This window comes from Anneissia japonica, unplaced genomic scaffold, assembly GCF_011630105.1.
Source record: "Anneissia japonica isolate Jap-2015-1 unplaced genomic scaffold, ASM1163010v1 scaffold287743_len2803612_cov181, whole genome shotgun sequence".
Classification (NCBI taxonomy): Eukaryota; Metazoa; Echinodermata; class Crinoidea; order Comatulida; family Comatulidae; genus Anneissia; species Anneissia japonica.
In genome coordinates, this window is record NW_022733259.1 from 802,176 (window position 1) to 819,157 (window position 16,982).

Genomic DNA, 16,982 nt, shown 5'->3' on the forward strand with positions numbered 1-16,982 from the left:
GTGGGGGGGGGCCCCGGGGGCCGGTGGGGGGGGGGGCTTCCGGCGGGGAGAAAAGCCACGATTCGTCGGGAAGGAAAAAAATATATATATATTTTCTACATATTAGTATGCTCTAATCAAATAAATAAGCATTTGAAACCCCTAAATTGTCAAAAAACCACGTCGTTGGCATGATTAACAGTGGCGGATCTGGATTTAAGACCATGGCGGTGGCTATAGTATGTTTAGAGGGGGTCTAGAAGCCCGAAAATGCACTTAAATGCTTAAATGCGTTAAATTTCTTCAAATTTCAGTTCTTTTTTCCTGATGACGATGATGATAATTATTACGTAAGCAGTGGCACTGGCTTAGTATTGTGGGGCTGAAATGTGAGATAAAGGATCGAGTCGTGCGGGACAAATTAATGAGTGGACATGTTCTTGTACAAAATTAAGCAAATAACATGTAACGCTCTACATGGTATCTTGATTTGTGAATGTTACTTTGTTTCTAGTACTTGAACAAAGGGTTTGTCCTATTTTATACTTATGGATTTTTAGTCACCTGATCACATCCTTCCACCGCCCCCACCCTCCATATCTACCAATGATTCTACAATGATAATTCACACAGAGATCAAAATCCTAAGGATTGAGTTTTAATTGATAGTACCTCAACCCTAATATACCGCCAATTTCGTGTCCGTATTGCACCTAGTTAACCTCTTCACGAACCAAACATCAGAAAAATGACAAAGCTTCAAGAAACAAACAAAGATAGGATTCTCACATTAGTCAAAGCAAGGGGTATAGTTCCTTGGTCAAAGGAATTAAACATTTCACCACAGTTAGTAGTCAAATTTTATGAAAATAAATAGCTGTGGACTTGATAATCAATTTGGTCACGATTTGTCGTAGCTTATCAATGGTTATCATCATCTAATGATTGATTCCACTGGGAACGGTCGAGGGGATTCCGGTGGGTCTACAGTTTTCGGAGAGAGGCCTCACTGGCCGTTCAATAAGGAAAACTAATAAGTAAAATAGTACCGCAATATTAAATATCAGTGTCAGCGGCGTAACCAGGGATGCTCACGGTGCTACTCAAGAGCAGAGGGGAAAAGTACCTCCCCCACCCCCAATTTCAAAGGGCCCCGAGTGTGAAAACAAAGGTTAATTATTAATAATATTCTTTAACAATACAGTACAGACATTGGCTTAATTCATAATTATTCATAATGTTCTTATATTAGGTTAGCGAATACATTACTGAAATTTATCAGCCCCCAACACGTTTTCGCCCCGGGGCTTCACGACTCGTGTTTACGCCACTGACTACCTTTTTGTTCAAGAGTGAACAAAACAATAGTAACTTAACGGAAATAAATGGCAAAGTAAGTTACTTTATTAATAACCAATTTAAGGTGTAGTCATAGCCACCGATTGGCTCGCCGTCTCTAGTTTTGCGCCTTGAGATTTTTGATATCTTTATTCAGCACCCCTCTTTTTAAAATCCTGGATACTCCACAGATTGTGCATAGTGACTCTAACCAGAAGATACCGGTACGATATTATTCCATTTGTAATTTTTAGAATTGTAACTGATAGTTCATTGGAATGGAGAAATACAAATCGAGGAAGATAAGATCAAGAAAGTAAGTTCAATTTTCTTGGATGAATCTTAAATTACTCCTGAATGAGACAGTGTGATTGAAATCGAGACCAGGCTAGGAATGGCAAAGAAAGCAACAACAGACCTCGGGGAATTATGAAAATCCATCGATGTGAGCATGAATATTAAGAGAAAATTAGCAAAGACATTAGTCTGGAGCATTACTCTTTATGGCTGTGAAAGTAGGACACTCAGAAGAGGAAAAGAAGATAATTTTAGCTGAACTGTGGCTGTGGACGCGAGTTCTGAGAGTAACTTGGAGAGAAAGGAAAACAAATGAATGGAAAAGGGAAACAAGTGTCAGGAGAAGAAGGACTTATGAAGATGGTGGAAAAGAGAAAACTGACCAAATATGGTCATTGGAAACGAAGATCTGGCAGTCTGGTCATGGCAATTACTGAGGGAGAAGTATGTGCCAAGGACGCAGAGGAAGACGACGATGAGAATGGATCGATAACATCCGAAGATGGAGAGATGGGACTGGAAATGCAAGGACGATGACCATCACTTGAAACGCCTACGGCCTCACGGGGGCTAAGGCAAACAGAACTGAACTGAATCATATATCAGTTTGCAATGCTAGGTTTTAAAAATTTATCTTAAATAATAAATAAAGCATATGGACCGGAAAATAATCTTGGGTTCTAAAAAATGATGCAATATTTTAAAAAATTATGGGGCTTCGGTGAATATGGGCTGTAGCCGCCCCCTCCCCTCCCCTTCACACTCACTAACTTTAATACATTTTCCCTTTGATCCTCATGATAATAAATAAAACCATCAACAGGCTTCCAAACTTTACGGGAGGTGTTTGTTTTGTTTAAGGTTGTTATGGCAACTGTATTTTGTTTTAGTTAGTAGCCATCGACTTGGACTTCAATCATTAGATTATCAATTCCAATGACCATACAGGTGGTCTATACAATAACAAAATACATGATAAATGATACCAGAACAACTCGCTGATGATACAATGTGGATTCGAATAACAAATAAGAGTTACTTCAGTCATAAACACACATAATGACAAAATAATATGTCGGTGTCTGTACGCGTGAGAATTGGACTTCGTACCATTGGATTGGCCTAGCGGAGGGGTCGATTAGGATTCCCCCGACGAGAGCGTAAGTGGGCGAGGTCTGGCGACGTAGCTGTGGGATTTAAATGACTTATTTATTCGATTTGTCTAACAAAGTAAAAAAAAAAATACATATTTTCTCCATGACGAAAGTCTGCAATTTTTGATCCTGACGAACTGTAATATTTCTTCCCGACGGACAACTCTCTCCGATGGGAGAGATGATGGGGGGATGTTCACATAAGTCTAGAAGCAAAAACAATATTGCTGTTTAACATCAAAACACCAAATGATATGCCTGTAGAGAAGACGGAACTAATAGTAATACAAACTACTCTTTGTGTTTTAAACGGCCCCATCCATCATCATTATAAACAACCGAGACAGAAATTATATAAACGTTATGTTATCTCCGTTTCGCTTCCATCCCTAAGAATTATATGACACATCTTCGAAATGACAATGTGAAGATCACGATCTCATTTGGTAAAATGCGCCAGTGGCGTGAACCCAGCTCCTGGGTGAAATTCCGAACCTCCAGTCCCCGTCTACATCAAGACTATTATAGATATTGCTGAAATTTAAAAAAAAAACTAATTATTTGACATTTTACGTCTGTTGTTTGTGTGTGTGTGTGTTTTTCTGATTGAGAAATTGTAAGCAGATTATAGGCCTATTATTATTTCTATTGCTTTTTCTATGTTTTGTTTTGGCAGTGGTTTAGAGGGAAATCACATCATTTATCGGCTTCTAGACCATTATTCCGGGCCTGTGAGACACGACACTGTCAACAAATTCATGGATTTTGTGTCGAATTCACTGTAATTTCTTCTACGGACTTTTGACCAATGGCGTAACGCCCGATGTGCTCTAAGGGGCGAATTTTCCATCTCCCAATTCAAATGGGAATTGGAGGCATGAGAAACCCCCGCGTACTATCATCTGTGTTAGTAGGTCGTCAGCCCGGCACAGTCCCCAGAATACATGAAAACTCTTCGATCTTATACGGTAGCATTTGTTGTTGAACTTAATACAATTTGTCACACACCATCAACGGCAGTTTGTGTTTAATTTTATCAATTAAAGAAGTATTGTAATCACACAAAATTAATTTGACTATATTGCATACAAAAAACAAGGATAGAATTTGTTTAAAGAAATTAGTGTATCCATTAAATGATGTTTCGGGTGTATTGAGTCGAGATGTTTGGATCATGAGTTTGCATCATAGATGAGGGGACCCTGTCAGAAAATCAGATTGCTGTTAATTAAGATGAAAAGGTGGTAATGGGCGATCAACTGGAATGTCTTAATATTTACAAGTTTATCAAGCATTTTTATGACAATCAGTCCGAAAGTATCACAGTGTCGGATTCGTGAATTCCAAAGGGGAGGGGGGCAGGGGAGATACAAATGGAGGGTCAGCCCAACGATGGTTGAGGCTGAGGTCCGAAACTTAATGGCTATGGCACCTTTAGATAACCGGGAATTCTGACTTAGGTTTCAATTGAATAGACCCATTGTCACTCCATTTCTATGTTGGTATTTACTTCTATTTCCTCTTCAATGCACTCTTATATGTACACAGTGAAGTGGGGCTTCATGATTTAATGTGGGGGAACTAGCTCGCAAGTTACGGTGATGAGGTGATTTTAACCACCGAGTGTGATTTTTTGCTTCGAACATTTTCAACTTGACTGGTGTGGGGCTGAGCGCGAGTATTTTCCTGTCATCCCCCGCACCCCCTGGCGTCAAATGGAGGTAGGTAAAATATTAATTAATATGCTTAATTACTGTCAAAACATTTGATATACCAATTCCAGCTCTCATTGCTCATCATAATTATTGTTGAATAAGGTTCCTCCATTTTGTCTTATGATACGGTAGTGACTGACCTTTGGCCGTTTAGACAATTAAATCGAAATAGAAACTATTTCAGTAGAGAAAATGTGAGTGAAAATGCTGAAATGAGGGTCACATATCAAAATAAAAATTTAAATACCAGGGGTAAAAGATACCGTGTACTTCACTCATGCACATAAGGAGCTTTTGATTGCACGACGACGGTAGGAAGTAGAACGTAATGACGTCACTAAAAGTCATCTACACATGCGAGAACGTTAAGGTCACCTCGTCGAGTAGATTCTGAAACGCAATTTGGTCAAATCTACGCATGCAGAGAACGTAGTACGCCAGGTAGGACGGTCACGCATAAGTGATTCCGTTCTAGCGTCGCGTCGTCGCACAAATCGCTCCCTATTGTATATTATATTGCCAACTGTTAAGCCCTGTCCCGATTATCTAATTTTCTTTGACAAAAAAAACTGGTGTATGCCCATATATAGTCATGATGTGCCTATATATGGTCAGGATGTGATGTCATCATGACCACATTTAGACATGTCACAAATAAAATTTGATAGTCTTCAGACCAAATGATAATTAATATAACAATTGATGAATAATCTACTTATCCCTCCACATCGAAGCGTTATCTAGTAACAGCTGTCATTAATTATGAGGTCGAATTAATTAAATATTAATATGCACCACAAATAAATATGTTACAAGGTATATGCCTACACCAGGTCGGAAAGATGACGGTCTCTACTATCCTAAATATTGAATATTTTGGCAACAAGACATTGTTTATATATATATATATATATATACTGTCTCTTATACACATAGGTTTTCCAAAAATAAAATTACATCAATCGGTGATGAACTATTGCCATTGGTCACTCAAATGAAATCGACGCTTCTTTGTAGGCCTACAGTACCATAGGCCAAGTTATTGGGAAGAAATTTATTTAATCAATGGTTAATCGTTGGTCACTCAAATGAAATCTACACTTCTTATTACAGTAAGCCTACAGTACTGAATATAGGCCAAGTTATTCGGATGATGTTTATTAATCAATGGTGAACCATTGGTCACTCAACTGAAATCTAGTCTTTTTATTATTTGCCTCTTTAAATATGGCCTATATAGGCCTACGACAATATTATTCAACAGTGAACCATTGGTCACTCAATAGAAATTTACGTTTTCTTTTAGGGCCATTGAATATTTAGGCCATTATACCAATAATGACAATCAGTTGAATATTTTAGACCATTATACCAATAATGACAATAAGTGGGCCCTATCTAAGAGTCTTGAAATAAGAGCTCAACGGTGAAGATGGGGCTCGAAGATTAGATGAGGGGGAGCTAGCTCGCAAAATAATGCGATTTGAGGTGAGTTTAACTTGAGCGTGATTGTTTTGCTTCGAACATTACAGGAAGGAGACGGATTCGTCACTAATGACAATGTTCGATCAACAAGGAAACATGGTCTACATTTTGTATCGGTCAATTAAATAATTAGGCCGTCTTAGAAAAAATTTCTATCAATGACACACTCATGGCAATCCACGCTTCTTATTGAATACTGTATTATGCCATAGGCCTATAAGACAATATTTGATTATACCTCCGTAATCTGATCAGATTTTTTTATCAGAGAGGAGAGAGGCTCTATGATGAAGTTGCATTAGTCAAACCATGGACATGTTGCAGCATAGTCTTCAGCTGAGGCGGATACATTATAAGAAACACACTACTAAATATATGTATGCCAGACACATTTTTGGCCTACTACACACGATATCAATGTCTATATCTCACCTTTGAAAGTCTGAAGGCCCAGAAGAACAAAAAATCAACATTCGGCGGCACTTTGCTCGAGGTGGCCTTTGTATAGGCCAGTTTCTGAACGTCTCATGAAACTGGAACTTTAAAAGCTTACCATAATTCGTTCTAACATATTATTTACATTCTGTTCTCTGTAGACAACGAAGCTGGTCACACTCATATGATCTTTACAGTAGTTTAGTCCCGTAGTAGCATTGTCCTGAATTTCCATTTGAAGAAGTGAGCGTTATTATGAATTCGTATTATGCTCTGTCTGTATAGAGTTCATCGGTTCATAATATGCAGCGAAGCGCGAAAGTAATTAAGGCACAGCGAGTGAACGAGGAACTTCTATCACGTTTAGTTAATCAGTAATAGTAGTAGGCATAGTACTTAGTAGTAGCTGGCGGTCAAATATGCAAGGGATAAGTAAATAAACATACAAAATACATAAATTTAGTTTATTTCCAAAAAAAAAGACAATTAATTGTCTGTAGTGTTTAATTAAATAGAAATAATAATAGAAATACCATTTAGCATCCTTAAATTGATTAATTCATATTTTTAATTACAGTAGAATCCCTCTGTAGCACCTCTATTCAGGAGACACCTCTATTAGGGCTATTCTTCCGTTAAACGAAGGGGAAATATTAACAGGACATCCTACAAATTAAGAGGGTGGGGACACTTTCTGAGTGTGACAAGTGGTCAATTAGGGGCAGATATTGTATTGCATCACAACAACAATAGATTCAAGATCTCAATACTAAAAAAAAAATAACAAAGTATATATTTTATTGGCTATAATTCAAATTAGCTTATCCTTAAAGTTAGGGTTAAACTACCGGCTAAATACCCCATCTGGCCAATAAAAATAATTTTGCTTTTAATAGCACCTGAATAATGAAACAATATCGGGAACAATAATATATATCGTTTGTTGTTTTAATGATATTTATGTTGATTTCATATAAATGAATCGTACCGGTATTTTATTTAGTTATAATTGTATTGCAACACGTCTTTAAGTTAATTAAAAGATTCTTTGATTCTATTATAATTAAATAATATTATTTATGTAATAATTATTGACTACGGTGCTAAACCCAATTTTTAAGCCCTGTACATCCTATCAAATCTTATGTGTCTACATGAAATGCCCATATATAGGCATGATGATGTCATATTACACCTAAATATAGGTATCACATTTGTTTGTCACAAAAAAATGTGATTGTGTGGGCAGCAGAGCTTAAGAACACAACAAAGAGGTCCGGGGGAAATGTCACATGTCCCTTTTTTTAATAAGGCCAGGATGTCCCCTGAATAGGGTCCTCTATTTCAGGGACACATACCAAAAATTACTATATTTTACAGACCAGGATGAGCAACGTACCAATTCGAGCGTCTTCATAGAATACAAGCAGAGGTGATTTTGGGTGCATGAACACTTTTTGCAAACAGATAAACTATTAAGCAATTATAGTCAGGTTTTGAGTATGTACTAGACAAAATAGAAACTGAAGGAGCAATTATTTCCTAGATTTTGAAGGAAATAGACTCTTAATTCTACTATTTCCTAATAGTGTACGAAATTACTTAGACTATAATTGCTTTATAAGACAGTTGTGCAGTCATCGTTTCTACTTTATCCGATGTAGAACAATTAATGACACATATATTTCAGGGGCGGATTAGGAGGGACGGCCGGCAGCCCCGGCACCCCCCCCCCCTCGGAAAGTCAGAAAAGGAAAAAAAGAAAGAATGAAGAAAAAAAAAGAAAATAAATCATCGCTCAAAACGCCTCAGAGGTTGTTTTCGGGCGTATAGAACACAATCTCAATCGGCCCCACTTTCGCCTCCCCACCCTTTTCGGACATCTCTGGATCCGCCCCTGTATTTAGGTGTGTGCAAGTGTGTACGTGTTTGGATATGTACATGTATTTTTATGTAAAATAGATAGATGAATCTACGAGTGATTTAGGAAAACGATGCTTTGTAAAAGAAAAAAGTTCTGGTATTTCTAATGTGATTTTTGACATGTTTCATTGTTGTGAGAGCCTCTCGATAGTAAGTTTCTTTTAGATAATTCTCAGGCTTGTTTATGATTCGTTTTTTTTTTTCTTTTTTGTATGTATTATTCTTGTATGAGATAATAAATGAAATGAAATGAAATTATGATGTTTATCTTTAGACAATGTTATAAATGTATTAATTTCATCCGTTCGATTTGTGTTAATTGTACAGCGAGAAAACAATAAAAACAAGAGTGTTTATATAGTTAAAGAATAAAATGATTTGTACTGCCATATTAATATTGCTAGTATTATTATCAATTACATTATTATTATAAAAATTATTATTCATATTATTATTAGTATCATTATTATGTTAATATTAATATTATTTATTTTATTTTTATTATTATTATTCTATTGTAATGTAATGATTTTGTTAAAATGAATGACGTAAGTATGGATAATTAAAAAAGAAATATATTGTTAACTTTTGACAAACATTTAATAATGTGGGTCCCACGAAAGAGAAACAAGTAAGCAGTAGACACACGCTCCCAACGGGAGCCTATTTTTAAACATGACAGCTAATAATAGGCTTAAACTTTGATCTTAACTTCTCGTTTTGAATTCGCTATTATCAAAGTTGTTTGCTGTTTGTATTTCAATTCACAATTTATAATAGGGCCTACTCTTATTTCATTGTATCAGAAATGTTTGTACAGTCTGGTAATTTGTGTTTATATTTGATTGTAATGCAAGCATTTTAACTTTATGCTACCGCTTTGTTTGTTTTCATTTATACCGTAATAAATAAATAGGTCTGATAAATCAGGTAAAAATAAATGAAATACTAGTAGCACACAAAAAACCCATGTTCATTGTTACTTTCTTTTTGACCGACAGTAATGTGACTTCCGTGAACTGGTTCTTAGCCGATAGAGGGCTGAATTAAACCAAACAAAGTGGTTCGTTCTTGTACGAGTCATTTTTCTGAAGTCTAGGCTTGGCAATATTTGTTATAATGTCTTCTGTGAAGGAATTTGAGGTAATTTTGTAACCTTTTGTTATACTGATCCAATAAATGTTTCATATTGTATTACTTTATATCGATAACCTTTATTCAAACCTAAGAAGGCCTAGCATAGAAGAAGGCAGAGGCTGACAAGATATAGGGGCCTAGGCCTACAGTACAGAGAGCCCGAGCGAGGCCCATGCCGTAAAATAGGCTATAGTAGGCCTGGCTAGCTAGGTAAGCTAGATGCCCTGCCCTGTCTGAGTACTATAAAAAATAGTAGTAATACTATCCTTGTAGTAAGTAGGCCTAGAGTATAGCATTCCCACTTTCAAGATACAGTTATTTTTAGAGGCCCAGTAGGCTAGGTTTGTATGCTGTTCCGTATGGTATAAATTTTTTGCAAGAAAAATCTGTCTTATGATATATATATATATATATATATACACAATGAAATAATTAACACATGCGCAGTCATACTTTAATAAACTTGCATTCGGTCACGTAAATTTATCAATTCTGATTAAATAAGTTTAACTTTCAGCACCCAAAATTAGCATCGGCCCAAGCTCACCACTGCACTGATTTAAATAATTTTATTTTTCCTACAATAGTATGTAGTTTAATCATTAAGTAAATTATTAAATCATTGTGTTAACTTTTCAAATAAAAGTGATATTGTGAGCTGGAAATATTTGTGTTCTTTTCATTTTACTCGCGTCACTTGTTGAATAAACACACTTGACCACGTACAATACCAGGTCTACGCCAAAACATGGAGGTTCCCTGCTAAAACTAAAACTCAATTACCACAAAATCAAAACGATATTCTTCTCGGCCTAAGACTCTATTGTTGTATGGTAGTCAATCGTCAAAAAGTAAATAACATTTTAATGTTTTCATTCAAACACATTTATTCATGTTGGCACCAACAAAAACAACATCGTTATAGCCTTTAGTCAAGTGTCGAGTGTGCAAAGAACATCAAGAAAGACCATGTTTAGAGAGCATGGAATCAACTCTAACAAAGTAGGCTGTAAAGCAAGATGTGAACAACGAGTATGCATGTATTTTCTGTAAGATGTGTAATTATTACAAATAAAGTACTTAGAAAAAACAAATATTTGTTATGTTTTTATTCAAACACATTTTCCCATGTCATCGCTAACAAAAACAACATTGACAGTTAATTTGAAAGAAATACCACGCTGTGCATGTCTCTACGAAGTATGGATGCAGAGAACATGGAATAGCCTCACTCATACATATTTTGAGTGAAAAGAATACAATTACGCTTACTTTAGCTTATCACAATGATTCAATAATCTATTTAATGATGGAAATATACTACTGTAGCATATTTAATTACGTTTAATTACAAGGGTAAAATCAGAATTAAGTACTTATTTACAAATGCCAAACCTCCCTATAAACTACATTTACAAAAAATTCATTCAACCAATGCAGGGATTAATTAACCCATGTGCGTTGATTTGCCTTTGATTCAGTCCACTCCTTTGTTTTAAAAAAATTTGTTTTATCAAGTCAATGTATTTTTACATGACTATAAAAACTTACACGGAGAAGATTTGATTTTCATACACCGTGGATTCACAGTACAGTACATTCATAAATTTAACTTGCCAAAGGGCCTCGGCAAATTAGTGCAGTAGTGAGCTTGGGCACCACGGCTTGGGCTGACGCTAATTTTGGCTGCTGAAAGTTGAACTCAGATTAACAGACATTCAACCAGAATTGATAAACTTACATGGCTGATAATGCAATTTTTTTAAAGTATGACTGCGCAAGCGTTATTTATTTTATGGTGATGTAAATAATCCACTTCTTTTTTTCAAAACCTTTCTCCAACAACTGAGTAGATTTATTACCTGTGGTCAAACTGGTACAGATACCATAGTTCATCGACTATAAGCCCACCCTGGTTGTAAGCCCATCCCCTACAGTACTGTTTTATGCCTAGATTTTTGTACCAGCCTTTTCTCAAGCAAAAGCCCAGTGTATGATTTGAATGAGTAGTTAGCTGATTTTTTTACAATGCTTTCATAAACAATTTAAAAATTGGCTTTGAATTAGGTAGGCAGTTTTGAAAAATTGCCTTTTAATTGAAAAGGTATAAGGCCAACACCCCACCCCCCTCCCACCAAAATTGGCTTAATTTTGTGTTCATGGGAGATGGGCTTATATCAGAGGAACTATGTAATCTTGGTTACTAGTTATTATTTTTATCCTGTTATTTAGAACCCATACTTCGAGCCCACTCATTATGTTGAGCAGCTGGTGTGGCGTGTCCAGGGTGAGGATAGGAAATATCGGCCTGGATCTGGAGCCTTTAATGCAAAGCAGATGCTTATTGCATTTGAAAGTACAATAGAAGAATTGAAGCTAATGAGTATGAAAATGGATGAAAAAATAAAAAAGGAAGAATTGTCTTTACAAAATGAAAGGACAAGGCATGCAGTAAGTGTTGATGGACTTCGCAAGACTAATAAGGTAAGTCTAAAAGTCTTGTAAAAAATTCTAAAAATACCTTGATGTCAAAAGAAAGAATCGAAAATTTCAGCTTAAATTTCAAGCAGTCTTTAATTTATGACCTTTTGAAATTAGGTACCATGCCCCCCTTTTCATTCTGTAATGGAACTTTGTACAGTTTTTGCGATCTTCTCGAATAAATAAATAAAAAAGTTTTAAATTCATAGGCGTAAGTAAAACTAATAATTGTTCTAGAATTGTGTCAACCAACTTGAAAAAGTAAGGCTTGTATAAAATCCATAAGCTGAAAAAAACTTCCAGTAAGTACAGGTGTATGTGGAGAAAATACACAGTTAAAACATTTTCTTTGGAATACAAAAATTTGGGTAAGCAGTGCATACTCACCCTTCCCTCCTTAATGGTATGCCAACTTTATAATTATTAAATTCCAGACATGGAATTAATTTTTTTATTTATATTTATAGAAACTTGACTTGAGTTTATTCATTATACCGTAACATCATAACAATAAATAGCAAATATAACAATGATTTTCTTAAAAGTTAAAACATAATTTGAAATACAGTAGGGAAAAAGATTAAAATTATACCAGTAAAAAGCGATGTTGTAAACCGTGGTATACTAGGATAGCCCATGACAGTTGTATAAAAACGACTTATTTCTAATGGGTTTTCGAGAAAAAGAACAGTAGTCATAAAATGTAATTAATAGGCCGCATTGCATAAAATAGTAGATTATACTTTAATACAATTATTAAAAGTATAAAATTCCAATGTTAAAATTTATAAATTTAAAACAATGTTTTTAAAAGATATTTAAAATGGTATTAAAGATTAGTAATACCTTTAAATCTTAATTTTCATGTTTTTGTCAATGATGCTGGATTTGGCATTTCAAGCCTCACATATTTTGATTTACTATTTATATTAGAAAGCTTTTACCAACTTTCAAGAACTAGATGAACACATCAGTTCCGTAGCAACAAAAGTCGTCCATCTTGGTGATCAACTTGAGGGAGTGAACACGCCTCGGGCTCGTGACCAAGAAGCCCGCAAACTCATTCATTATTTCTTCATGTTCACCAATGAGTTTGAGCCCCAAGCAGAAATATTTAGTGATCCATTTCAGGTACACATTCATTGATATATTCTAGTAATTTTTTTTTGCTAAATGTAGGTGTTAAGATTTTTTGTTTTTGAAGTGGTTTTATTTCCGAACATTACTATTTAACAAAATTGTGAATTTTTGTATTTGAATAGTTGAGGAGCGATGCTAAGACAAAATGATTATAACTGTAGCATTTATCCTTTCATTCATTCATTCATTTCCATTCATTCCCATTCATTAATCCATTCATCTATTCATTCCCATTCATTCATTCATATATTAATTCGTGCATTCATCCATCCATTTATTGGCCATTCATTCATTCATTCCTTCATCCATCCATGGACCTATTAATAGGTCAATGATCCATTCATTCATTCATTCATTCATTCATCCATTCATTTATTCATTCATCCATCCATTTATTTATTCATTCTGTATTTAGCTTTTCATAAATGACACAATACATTTGGTTCATAACATAAAGCAAAAAATAACCAAAACACTGAAATTAATCAAGTCTAAATCTAAGAAGGCAAGCATTAACAAAAGCAATTAAATTCACAATTGCACACAAGCTTGTTAATCCATCCTTAGAAAAATAGATTAATACAAAACTATAAAACTATAATATGTTATAAAATGTAATTCTCAGATTTGGCCAATATTTATTAATGTAACCATCCACACATAATACTTATAAAATCCCTTTTTAAAATACATTCAATTTACTTGAACAATTTCTCATTTTCTATTTGTAATAGTTAAATGAAGCTGCAGATGTTATCCAGAAGCTATACTTAATTGCCCAAGAACTACCAGCAGATAAGTAAGAGAATAAACCCTTACATTACCTCTACTTTAATTTTATTCAATTTTCTCACAAGTTCAAGGATTTTACAGACTACCGAAAGCGTTCAATCCTTATAAAGAGATTTAGTTTGCCATCAAGCTAAATTGATATTGTATCATGTAAACAATTAAAATGGTCTGCATCCATTGCCAAAACAAAGAATAATTACTTATATTATATATAAATTACTTATATTATATATATAACTATATTTGTGTGGAGTTGAATAGCTTGGTGGTTAAGATGTTTATATCAGATGTTCTCTTTCTTTTACAGGTTTGCACATCCAAAAAATAGAATAACAGGTATTGTTGGTTTTGATATTTTTTTTATTATCATTAATTTGTATTTTTTATTTTTTTTTTTTTTTACTTTTTGAAGGTATGACATTAAAGTGCTCCTCTCATGTCATGCACAGTACTAGGGAACTTTCGATTTGCGTGACGACGAAACACTAGAACAGATTCACTCATGCGTGACCATCTTGCATTCTCTGCACAACGCAGATTTGGCCAAATTCTGTTCTAGAATCCACCTGACCACAAGAACTCAACGTTGTCGCATGCGAGATGACCTTATGTGACAACAATATGTTTTACGTCCTACCCTCGTTGTGTCATCGAAAGGTCCCTAATGTGTATACAGTACACCACACCATTTAAGCTTGTGATGATCAGATACAGTGCACCATACAGTGGCATAACAAAGAGGAATGTAGCCGCATTTTGAAATCATTTTAACTTTTCATAAAAGAGTCATCATTATCATCAATTTATAGTCTGTAATTAATCCATGCTAGTAAGGGTTGGACTGTTCACCATGATAGCTTTCCTCCAGTCATTTCTATTCTGTGCATTTGCATGGCTTATCCTTAGCTTATGGACATCAGTCTGGTAACAACTTGCTCCCAACTCTTCCTAGGCCTTTCTCTACCTTTGGATTTCTCAACTTCTATCACCCTACATATAACTACACCCACCCACCTCCCCTCCCCTGGCCACAAGCATTATGCTTTGTACTTTTACAAAAATGGTGGAAATAATGAATGTTCTTACAAGTTATTGTTGTTATATTGTTTTTTTTAGCCCAATACAATGCAATTGAATTTAATTTAATCAACGAGTTCCAGATTGCTCATAATGATGGGGATAAACAGAGGATGCGGGAGCTGGCTGACATCTTGCTTAATTTTAAGGTAATGATGAGAACGGTGTCAGTCGTCAAGTGGCCATCAGTCACATCACCATGAAATTATTATTTTGAAGGTTTTCCTTAAATTTTTCTTACTGGTCTTAAGCACTTGATATGGGTGCTTCTAAGTTTTAATTTATGTAATATTAATGATAATAATAGTAATATAATGATTATTATATATTATGATGATAATAATTCTAAATGGTATTTTCGTCAGGAGATTCAATAGGACTTAAGTTTTGCCCTACGTGTTATCATAGTGAATGCTCAGTACATCCCCATATACTTGCAAAAAAAAAAAACCTTGCAGGTGATTCGAGGAGGGATTTGAACCCACAACCTCCAGATAACTAGCCTGGTGTCACTAGACCACCGAGCTGGCTATAGTGTCAAATCCGATCCCCAAGTAGCAGTGGGTACTGCAATGCTTTTCTAAATGGTGTTTTTGTCAAGAAGTAATGATGCACCATATATATATAGTGCATATCACAATAATATGTTATTAATTTAGTTAAATTCTCAACATTTTTTTCACCAGGGATATAGTCGTTGTGTTGAATCATTTATAGAAACCAATCAAAGGGTTAGTATAGTTATATTTTGTGTCATTCTGCAATGTTTTCCAGTTCAACTTCATTCCAAAATACAATAGATGTTTAATATAAGAATAACTCTTCCAATTATCTTTGTCAAATATATACAATAAAAAACAAGCAATGAGATTTTAATTGTAATAATAATAATAATAATTTATTCTTTATAGCGCATTGTGCTAAAAGACTCAATAATCTTAATAATGAAAGCAGGAAAATTTAAATATTGTTTAAAAGGGTGAAATTTTAAGAGGGCTTTTAACTTTAAAACTTAAATTAAAACAAAAATAGATCAATGCATGTGGTATAGTTTCCATTATCCACAAATCTTCATCAGTGCCTTAATGGTAAAAGGCATGCAATGTTACAAGTATGTTTATAAAACACATAAATACAGCAAAACGTCTATTTTACGAACTTCAATTTTACGAATAGTCGATTTTACAAATGGTCTTTACCCCTGATGACGTCAAAATAAGTCCGATTGCGCACGTTTTACAAAGTGGTAATGTATATTTTTCTTCAAGTTTGTTGTATTTATTCATTAATCGTTCGATCTTTTTTCTATTTCTAGTATAATATTCACTATATTAATGTAATAAAAACCTAACCAGAACAACAAACAACACAAGTGTCGTCGGATTGAGCGCACATGTTTACAATGACGAACGAGAGTGTTGGGGTCAGCAACTTATTGACATCGTGAATGCTAGATATGATCGCGAAATGCATGTAAACAACAAAATTCGGTGATCTAACAACTAGAAAAAACACTTTAGAAAGGGCCATAAAATATACAGATGTTTGAATAAGAGTTAAAATAATATTGTGTTAAGTGGAAGAATGCCAGCGATTAAAATAATTTGGTTTTTATCAAAGGTAAATTCAGCTAGGCTCTAGCGCGTTTGACCACGCTGCTGCACTGTCGGTTTGTGCTAGGCCTGGCCACCGTCAGCCTATCGGCTGTCTCTTATACACATCTAGATGTGTATAAGAGACAGGCCCTCGCTCGGGCTCAACTATAATAGTTCTCCAAAGAAAGCAAATTTTCAGTGTCTGTTCAAATTCTCTATTGTAATATCTTAACAACTAATATAGTTATTATTATAGACAACTAATTAAGGGAATGATGGTCTATTATGAATTATTAGGAAATACGTTTTTGAACCACAGACGGCAGCTTAATATTCATCCGCGTTACCGGATCTCTAAAATTTCGTCTGCTATTAAAGTTAGCCCTTTTACACATCTAGATGTGTATAAGAGACAGACTAAGTGCACATAACAT

At 34.8% G+C, this 16,982-nt stretch overlaps 2 protein-coding genes across 2 annotated transcripts in view; one reads left to right on the top strand and one right to left on the bottom strand.

Annotated features, from left to right (window-relative positions):
• LOC117116066 (organic solute transporter subunit alpha-like) overlaps nt 1-6,663 on the bottom strand; it is a 23,113-nt gene extending 16,450 nt beyond the window's left edge. Inside the window, exon 1 of the mRNA XM_033260004.1 lies at nt 6,401-6,663. The gene's annotated coding sequence lies outside the window, so the exon portion shown is untranslated. The remainder of the gene's footprint in view (nt 1-6,400) is intronic.
• A 2,683-nt stretch (nt 6,664-9,346) lies between these two features.
• LOC117116037 (exocyst complex component 5-like) overlaps nt 9,347-16,982 on the top strand; it is a 13,865-nt gene continuing 6,229 nt past the window's right edge. Inside the window, exons 1-7 of the mRNA XM_033259972.1 lie at nt 9,347-9,469; nt 11,696-11,947; nt 12,878-13,075; nt 13,819-13,883; nt 14,184-14,212; nt 14,993-15,102; nt 15,640-15,684. Coding sequence (XP_033115863.1) covers nt 9,446-9,469; nt 11,696-11,947; nt 12,878-13,075; nt 13,819-13,883; nt 14,184-14,212; nt 14,993-15,102; nt 15,640-15,684 — 723 coding nt within the window. The 5' untranslated portion in view covers nt 9,347-9,445. The remainder of the gene's footprint in view (nt 9,470-11,695; nt 11,948-12,877; nt 13,076-13,818; nt 13,884-14,183; nt 14,213-14,992; nt 15,103-15,639; nt 15,685-16,982) is intronic.